This window comes from Coenobita brevimanus, chromosome 97 (assembly GCF_032717465.1).
Source record: "Coenobita brevimanus isolate Jiangsu-jjx chromosome 97, ASM3271746v2, whole genome shotgun sequence".
NCBI classification, from domain to species: Eukaryota; Metazoa; Arthropoda; class Malacostraca; order Decapoda; family Coenobitidae; genus Coenobita; species Coenobita brevimanus.
The window spans coordinates 206,187-216,170 of record NC_137050.1 but is presented as its reverse complement, the minus strand read 5'-3'; the positions used below and the strand labels follow the sequence as shown (position 1 = coordinate 216,170).

General features: G+C 41.0%; 1 protein-coding gene across 1 annotated transcript in view; it reads left to right on the top strand.

Annotated features, from left to right (window-relative positions):
* The window catches only part of LOC145413756 (guanylate cyclase 32E-like), a 196,190-nt gene that overhangs the window by 105,212 nt on the left and 80,994 nt on the right, over window positions 1-9,984 (top strand). The window contains exon 5 of the mRNA XM_080283413.1: window positions 3,698-3,895. Coding sequence (XP_080139539.1) covers window positions 3,698-3,895 — 198 coding nt within the window. The remainder of the gene's footprint in view (window positions 1-3,697; window positions 3,896-9,984) is intronic.

Sequence of the window (9,984 nt, the reverse complement as noted above, 5' to 3'; positions counted from 1 at the left end):
CACGAATATACCATAATAATCTCGGCAGAGAAGAAAACTGAAAGGCTGATTCACCTTTTCACTGCAATGACGTATATTTCATTTCATTCTCACAACATACGGACACTGTTACTCAACTTAAAGAGATACCTGGAAGTGACGATATTATTGAAGGTATCATGAAAGACCTTGTAACTCCTTTGTAGTTACTTGTAGTGGAGTTACATATATTAGACTTGTGGACGAGCGGTTGTTATATATCTTACCTCTCCTGTTCCCTCCAACAAGGTCCAAGCTTCACTTCCGTACATTATCACAATACCGTCATGCAGTTACTTCTTCACTTCCGTGCTCACTTCCCTGTTTCTTATCACTGTTTTCAAAGAACCAGCAACCTTGCTTCCTTGTTGTACCCTTTCAAGCATTTCACCATCTAAACTTCCATCCATATTCATCACACTACCCAAGTACTTAGACGCACTCACATTTTCCATTTTCTCCTCATCCAACCTCACTGTACATTACGTGATTTCATTTCTCTCGAAGACCATAACTTTACTCTTCCCTACATTCACCTTTAGCTTCCGCTTCTTACAAACTCTCCCAAACTCATTCACCACGCCTTGCAGCTCGCCATCGTCTTCACTTGATAACAGTAACATTTGCAAACAACAGTACTGGGCCTTTCCACACACTGCCCTCTCTCATTTGGGAAGCTCCAACATCCACTGCCCTACCTTGTATCTCTTTTATAACCCTATCCATATACCAGCACACCATATTGGAAAATATTGGTTATCAGATGTGTGTACTGTAGCAATTGTTCACTCAGTTTCCCTATATCTAGCTATAGTTTTTTTTTCCTTTACTATTGCCACCTTCCGTTTCAAATATTACTAGTAAATTTCCAGCCTAACTCAGTAATTACATTACTCTGGTATCCACGTTCTTTATTATTACCTTTCCCTTCATGCAGTATGCAATGACTTCCAAAGTTATATGATACAGTATTTCTTTTTCTGTCCCAGTCTGACAGATAAGTTTCCCTCTTTTCCCAGAAATCATTCCACCTCTACAGTACTTTCATCCAGTTGTTTTATATATTTTCAATCTGTTTACTGGATTGTTATCACAGCCTTCTCCTAAACTGTTCATATGCTTGACGTTTGTCTCCTTTGTTAAATATTTCTCATTACTTCCTGTTTGTCAGTCACTGCTTAACTGCACCATTCATGCTTTTGTATAATCTTTCCACCCTAACCAATATTCCTTCCCTATCCTACACCCATCTACTCCTCCATTACAGTAACTGTCATTTCTATCTAATTAGCTATTTTTCATATTAAGTTTGTTTTCTAGCCAACACACCTGTGCTCAAATCCGAATGCCTGATTGAAAAAGATAAATATTTCAGCCACCATCCTAACCACTCAAATCTGGCAAACCTAACTTTATCTTAACTTAATCAGCTTATTATTTTCGTGCAAAAACGAATTACATATATCAATAAAGAACTTAAATGACTGCACATATGTGTTAGTACTGATGAAAAAAATTGTTTGTTTACCAATTTCTGTAACTTAACAGTACAGAACGCTGAAACTGGTAAAAAAAAAATGCAAACTTTACTAACAATTTACCAACACTGACCTAACTCTGTGTAAGTTCTGCCATGTAATATAATGCTGTATATACGCTCTTCTTATATTTCCTTTATTTCATGATTTTTCAAATGGAAGCTTGTCACACAAGGATGTTGACCTAGAGGCACAAGCTTACTGGCTTGTCCTCAGATGTGGTAGCTGTAGCACTGAGCTGGTTAAAACACAAACTTTCAAACACTTGCCTTTTCAAAAATCTACTGAGAAAGTAAGCATGTTGTCTAAAGTAAGCCAGAAAGCACAATTAATATCCTTACTCTAATATTATGCGCCACGCCGCCACCCCAACAACAAGGAAGTTTTTGTTTACTCGTATTCGTTACGGAAACGTTCAGTCTTGTAAAATTTTATGAACAGCGTTGTATTTCTCATTATCTTTAGCTTGCTAAGGAAAATTTTCTTCCTGAATTATCCAGTGTTTATAAATGAAAAACCGGCTACTGTATTTATGAATATTTAAGTTTGTTACACAGAAGCAGGTAGTCTCGCGTGGCGTTTATCCACCTGTCAACATTCCAACACGATTTTACGCTATCAACAGGTGACGAACGCCTGGCGTGAACTGCAAATTTATTTATGGTACGAAAATCTGGAATGTAAGATGCTCACTTTCGGCAAAACCAGAGTTTAGTTTTTATAGTACGACCCTATAGCGTTCCATTCCAGCTATCACCGCACAAATTATCGTACAGATTTCTGTTTCCACGGAAACATATTCAGGTTTCTCTTGAACACCTCAAAATCATCTCACGTTTGCCGAAGTTAATTCCAAAGCAGGGTTATTTGCAACCAAAAGATTTAGATTTTAGAAGCCTGATCTTTTCTTTTTTTTCTCCATCATGTACCAGCCCTAGTAAAAATGCTTTCCAAAAATACGAACAGTTTGCCCTGAGTTTTCTAATTGGATTTTTCAAAGAAATTGCTGACGCTCCAAGGCTAATGTAATTTTTGGTTCTTGATTCTCGCGGCTTAAAGCTGAATTTAGTCGCTGTAATTTTGATTGCTGTTCACTACATTTACAGCGACTTTATATTGCTTATACCTGACCTTTACTCTTTCAAATCGACAGCAGAGTTTTCTTTTATTTTTGTTTGTTATCGGTTTGTTTCATAGACAGTGCAGTTTTATAACAAGCAAATGCAGGTCCCTTCGATTAATGCCCTTGGTGTCATGTGACGTGGGAGGGGGTGATTTTATGCTGTGGAATGAGAGTGGTGTGGTGTAATGTGGTGTGGAGTGAGAGGGTGGTGTGGTGTGATGTGGTATGACTTCGATCATTTCGCTAAAATCTACGGGAGTGAAGCACATCACCATCGAAAACTGTCTGTAAGTGACTGACAGAGTTGCTTCTAGAGATATCCGTCTCCCCCCTCCCCCAAAGAAAAAGAAAAATTACTAAGAAAACGCTTGTTCTCTTACCCTTATTTTCTCGCATTCTTTCTCACTTTCGCCAAATTTCCTCTCATTATCACCTCTTTCTCGCACTTTCCCACCGCTCATTAAACCTAATCCCTCTCTTTTTCTCTTTCCTCTCTCTCTTCCTTCCACCCTTCCTCTCGCATTTACTTTCATTTCCTTTCATTTGTCAATAATCCAGTTAATTACTTTTATCCCCTCACCCTGTATTCACGAGGAATAAATGTTGTCTTTATATTCTAACAGTTGGGCTTACAGCTTTTTTCATATATCTGTCTGTCTATCTGTCTATCTTTTTATGTATCTGTATCTAATCCTCTCTCAGCTCTCTAAAGCATTACTGGGTTATTTATTTAAAACCCAGTATGTGCATGTCTACTTAACCCTTTCAAGCGGTGACACCTTTAGTTTCATTTACTGGGTTATCTATTTAAAATCCAGTATAAGCAATGTCTGCCTAATCCCTTCAAGCGGTGACGCTTTCACTTTCGTTTTGATGTTGCCGGATAAAGTTAGTCACTTGGAATAGACCTCTCGTACGGATGCACTTACTGACGTCTGTATTTCTTTCAGTTGAATTCTGCCTTTACTCTTGCGCACCTGACAGGCATTAATCTACCCTCCCTCCCTCTTCTTTTCAGGTGAACTCCGCCTTTCCCCTGGTGTTCGGTCACCGCCTGAACTTCACCGTGGCCGAAACGTACGGTCAGGAGGAAGAGAGTATTCTACAGACAGCCCGACTCTGGATATCCAACATCTCCGCCTACATCGGACCCCAGGAGACTTGTGTTCACGAGGCGCGCATGGCAGCCGCATTCAACCTGCCTATGATCTCCTATGTGAGCTATTTTTACTCAGGTTCACTGATTTAAGCATAAGGGAGAGGTTATGCATGTACCTATATATTCTCTTTTCTATCCTTTTCTCTTACACGTTGGCTAGATCTTAGAATTACACTTTCTTCCAACAGATATTTTCGTCACTGGTTAACAGGCCTATTGTTACCTGTACTTCCTATGTACTCTTATGTTTGTCTGTATGTATGAAGTATTTGTGCCAACAAAATCTCTCGTAAAAACCTGATCTGATCTGGATTAAAACTGGCACACACAGTACACTGTGTGCTGGTCTGGGAACAAAACTCGATTCTGATGCAGAGAGATCAGAGATAAAGGTCACAGGTCAAGGTTAAATATCTGGGAGCAGCGTTATACCATGATGTTTGATCAGATTTGGATTAAATTTAACATATAAATAGTACATTCATGTGGGACGAACTGAAACGATTTTGGTGCAAAATTTTAAGACACATAAATCGTTAATAATATGGGCAAATCCTAAGGAGTGAAAATGCAACATATGTTCTGCGTAAAATAAAGTCGTATTCTATATTCTATGTGGCTTTAAAGATTTCACGACACATCTTTAGCGATTTATTCTGCATATTACACCTTAATATCCTCTTGTGTGTTGTTGATGGAAACTTCGTCGATATTAAAACGATATATAAACTACAAAAAAAAAAAAAATAAAGTTGAGACGCACAATACGGAAAATAAGTCACTGAGGACGAGGTGCTACAAAGCCTCGTATGCCACCATGAATATGGCACTAATTACTGTCTACATAACATAAAACGTGCAATATTCTCCACGAATGTTCTTCTTCAAATGTGGCGCTAAATAACTCCTTAATTACAAGAATCGGCGTCTCGTGTATGAAGGCGGTATTGGAAAGCTCTTAAAATGGCTCCAGTGTTTTAAGAGTGGTATCGTCTTTGGAGCTAATGGACTTTAATTAATCCCCACGCAACGTTGGTTATGGCCCATCCACACGATAGGTGGGCACATATGGTGTCCGAGCGCACTACTCATCACTTTCGAAACATGGTGACGAAGTAGTAGTAGTAGTAGTAGTAGCAGTAGTAGTGGTAGTAGTAGTAGTAGTAGTCGTAGAAGAAGAAGAAGTAGTAATAGCAGTTGTAGTAGTAGTAGTAGTAGTAGTAGCAACCCCAGACTCATCTGGATGTAAACCCGGTGGACTGTACGCCGACGTTGCCCTTCTGCAATCCACCATGCTCCTTTTGGGGGTAGGGATGAAACTGAGGGACGCTTGAATAAGCATGCAGAGGAGCTGCCCAGTTATATCGGTGCCACCAGGTGAAGGTGCCCCTCTCCAGCATCATGGCGACTAAACATGCAATAAACAGTGAATCTACAGCAGGGATGTTGTTTCAGTTCTACATATCTGCACGTTCATATTCCATGCACTTTCCTTTATCACTATAATCAACACCATGCGATACCCACTGATCGTACTGACGAGTCTTAAACCCCAGGTCTTCACAATTAGTACCTCTACTACAGGCGGTGCTTTTAATTTTACTATATCCTCTTTCACTCTGGACAATAACGTACCTCAGGAAGGGTATCTCTGACTGACAAGATTAAAAGTAACTCTCTTCTCGGCGTTCATATTACTGTCCTAATCATGAAGCAACCTGGCGACCCTGTTCAACTCACGAGAGCCCTCGTAGTGTTAGGAGTTAAAAGTTCTAACACACAACACTCCAATGTCCTTACCGTTTCCCTGAACTTCCTTTATTAATTTTCCCTAGATGTACCCAAGATGCAAGACTTACTACCGTCCACTAAGTATGTCTCTCTCTCAAAATTAAATAAATAAATAAAAAGGAAACCGAGTAAAAATTCTCGTCGGTCTACCTAAGAACCCCATAGAGGACCTAATTATTTTTTTTCTTCAATACTATACTTTCCCACTTAAGCATACCAAAATGTCTCCTTTAAATACCCCAACAGCCCCGTTTACAAATTCCCAGCAGTAACGAAAGCAGTAATAGTTAGTTCCATTTTACCCCACGACGTTATTTTAAGGGTCGCAGACCAGCTTATTTCCCTTGGTGGCATTACGTTATTGAAAAACGTGCAGTCAAATCTTGGGGATCGAACTTATGCGAGTCGTCACTCCAACTGAGGTGTTCTAACCACTAGTACACCAGACGCCTAAAATAACTTTCCAGCAGTCCCCCTTCTCTCCGAAAACTCCCACAGCGGACAGACCTAAAAGCCCAGGCAGCACCCCATCTCTCTTTTTTCCTCCTGCCTTGAGTCGTCCCTCTTAAGCCTCCAAGCCCTCAGTCAGACGCAATTTAGTATGAAGAGGAATATTTTAAGAGGGTTTTCTCCTTGCTCCTCTTCCTCGCTCCTCACTTCCTCCTCCTCCTCCGTGAATCGGAGTGGATGAAGCATAGGATCTATTTGTCTTATTATGTGAATACGGTATATTATTCATACGGTCGAGACAGCTGGAGGAGAATCCTGGTCAAGGTTAATACCAAATAAGTGCCTGTTGTCCAGTGATAAAAGTGGTATTTCTGGACTGCACGAGTAGCACTTCTGGACGACACTTACTCCTGCAATCAAGTGAAACTCCACGCTACTATGCATTTATTCGGCGTGAAATCCTGTATACGACTTGCTTTTAGCCAGTGATAGCAGTAGAAGGTGAGCATACTGTAAATTTGGTCTCACAACTGCCCACTAGTTAAATGCCTATTTTGTCACCTTATTATGTTATTACATTGCTGACTTGGTATTTTATTCCGAAAAATCTCATCATCAATATAAGCACAAATAACGAAAATCTGTCTGCCAGTCACACAGCAACCTTACCATCACGGCCGCCTACACCAAAAGTTTAATTTATGTTGATATCGACAATGTTTGTAGACAGTGAACATGGCGTAACCTTCTGCAACCAGCCGTAGTAGTGTTATATCACGCTTTAATTGCTCATACACACTCCTTTACATTCTGTCTAGACACGTGTGCTACGAGAGGGATTTGACGTAAGAGTTACTAGGAATGTGACGCGAATCGGCATGATAAGAATGTCTAGACATGCTAAGAGCAAGGGTGATGGTGGCTGGTTAAGGAGGGTCACAGGAATGTGCAGAGACTTTTGCTCAGAGGCAGACAGAAGAAGGCGATATTTTTAAGGAACTGAATATAGCCTTGATTAACCTAGTCACTGCCTGAGACCAGTTAGAAGTTCAATAAATATGTTTGGCGGTAGCAAGTACTAAAAATATATAAGAAGTCATCAGACTGAAGGAACTTAGTTAAACTAATCAGTCTTGAAACTGTTTCAAGGTAGGCCAGAGTAATCTTTCAATATGCCCTGTGGAGAATAACAGAGGAAGTAGAATGCATATGCAGCAGCACCAGCGATTACATACACGTGTCCATCGTGCTGGCCTCCTGTGTACCGTGCCCTCTGTCCCTCACCCCACGGCTAGCCTTTAATCATGCCAGTTTACTCTACAATCCTCACATCATCCCTCCCTCCAACCCTCATTCCTATCTTAATCTATGCTGTCCTTCTTCCTTCTCCCTCCCTCCCTCCTCTCTTCCTCATTACCTTACTCTGACATTCATTCTTATTCCGTCTTGACTCCATGGTTATGACACTCTCTCTTCCTCTTTCCCTTCCACTCAATTCTACTTTAATAGACCCTGCCTTTCTTCTTCCCTCATTTCCTCCTCACATTACGCATCTTCCTTCTTTATTTACTCCTATCTCTCAGTTTACATTTTATTCTCTTTCTTCCCTGTCTTGCCTCCTGGCCACTCTGTCTCTCCTATGCCTCCTTCTCTCCTCCCTTTTCTTTCAAAGTTTCCCTTTTGTACGTCCTATACAGTAACCCATTCAATTAAAACCGATCTCCTTTCATTCCCCCTACCATTCACTCCACCACTCCTTTCATTCCCCCTACCATTCACTCCACCACTCCAAGTCCCTCTGTTCTCCTCTCCCTGCCTCTATAACTGTCTCTCACTTCTCCCGGCCTCTATCTCTTAATTATCTCTGTCACTCTTAAGTATCTCTTCTCTCCCTGCCAATCCTATTCTCTAATCATTCTCCTTCTTCATCCTCCTGCCACTCTATGCCTCTCTCCTTTCCATTCCGGCTCTCTCCCTACTCTGCCACTCTCCCAGCTTCCCTCTCTCTCCCTACTCTGCCATTCTCCCAGCTTCCCTCGCTCTCCCTGTCACTTCAGATATCCCCCTCCCTCTCCCAGCCACTCCAGATCTCTCCTTCCTCTGTTTAGCAATAAAAATCTTTCCCTTCCTCTTCTCAGTCACTAAAAATCTCTCCATTCCTCATCCTTCCACTCCAGAGCTCGTATTAGTATCAGCTTATGAGACTTTCTAGTACTTCCTCCATAACGAATTATTTCATACATCTCTTCTTATTCTCCTCTTGTATGTTACTTAAAATACTTTTATATTAACACAGATGACATAATAAACGACGAGAACGTATCATATGCTATATGCACAGAAAATGATACGAAAGAGGTGATAGGCAGCTTCACTGACCGATGAGAACCCGTCTCTCCTTTCCTCCCTGTGCCATTCTTCCTGCCTCCCTATATCTCCCTGCCTTTCTCTCTCTCTCTCTCTCTCTCTCTCTCTCTCTCTCTCTCTCTCTCTCTCTCTCTCTCTCTCTCTCTCTCTCACACACACACACACACACAACAATCTATCATCTACTTATTTATCTGTATGGCCATCTCTTTTCTCCTCCTCATCCTCATCACCGACTCACCGTTCTACTCCAATTTCTCTTCCTTCATCATTTTTCCATTTCCTCTCCTCCCCGACTACTCCGTTTTTGCCTTCTCCATCCAGTCCCTCCCTTCCTGCCTACTCTCTTCACTCCATCTCTCCCCCTCTCTCTCAGCTCCTCCCCTCTTCTCTCTTCCTTTAATACCTCCCTCTCCCTGCCTCCCCTACCACCTGCTCACCTATCCATCTGAGATCGAATTAACTCATCAATTAACAAGTAATTATCTAAGGGTTCAAAATCTTCTCAAGGAATTGACCTTGCTGGAATTAGGCCTTAAGTAGCCATTTAGCTAGAGGAAGTTACTTTGTAGTGTGTCCTCTCTCTCTCTCTCTCTCTCTCTCTCTCTCTCTCTTTCTTCTCCTGCTTAAAAAGTCTCCTCACAGCAGAAAAAATCGTCTTGAAGTATTAAAACAATAGATGGAAAAGAAGACGTCACGGTACTGAAGGGATTAAGTAAACCCCTTCAGCCCGAGGACATTACATTTATATGATTCTTGCTGTCGACAGACGATTTATTTTAAGTTACTTATTTCGTTACTTTTTGACCGGGAATATCTGATGGTAAGCTGCAAATCCCTTGATGATGGATACTGTGTGTGTGTGTGTGTGTGTGTGTGTGTGTGTGTGTGTGTGTGTGTGTGTGTGTGTGTGTGTGTGTGTGTGTGTGTGTGTGTGTGTGTGTGTGTGTGTGTGTGTGTGTGTTCTTGTTAGAACCAGAGGACCTTACTCGATCTAGTATGACCAGAGACTTCGTTGTATCACATGAACTAAGCAAATTACTTTTGGTAAGGAAATGTTGATCTATTTAAAACATATGTTTAATAATTACCATGACACTGGAAATCCTCGGAAGACACAAGTACAGAAATATCGTAATCAACATCCTCATCAACATCATCATCATCGTCTACAACACCTTCAGTGATAGTTATCATTATGAAACTGGAAAATATTTTTAATGATCCCAAGCGTTGATGAATTTTGAAAGTCAATTTATGCAGCTAATTAACTTTATAAAAGGCAACTGTGTATATGTCGCGAAAATATGTACAGTATGTGTCGATATGTGAATTATGCACACGCTTTCCCACCTTGATTTACCTTGTTAGGAGTAAATTACCTTCATTTTTCAGTATTCCCTGGTGAAAGTCATCCCACGCACAAATGACACACACACACACACACACACACACACACACACACACACACACACACACACACACACGAGAGAGAGAGAGAGAGATGGTGATGGGGGAGGCTCTTAAATAACATTTCG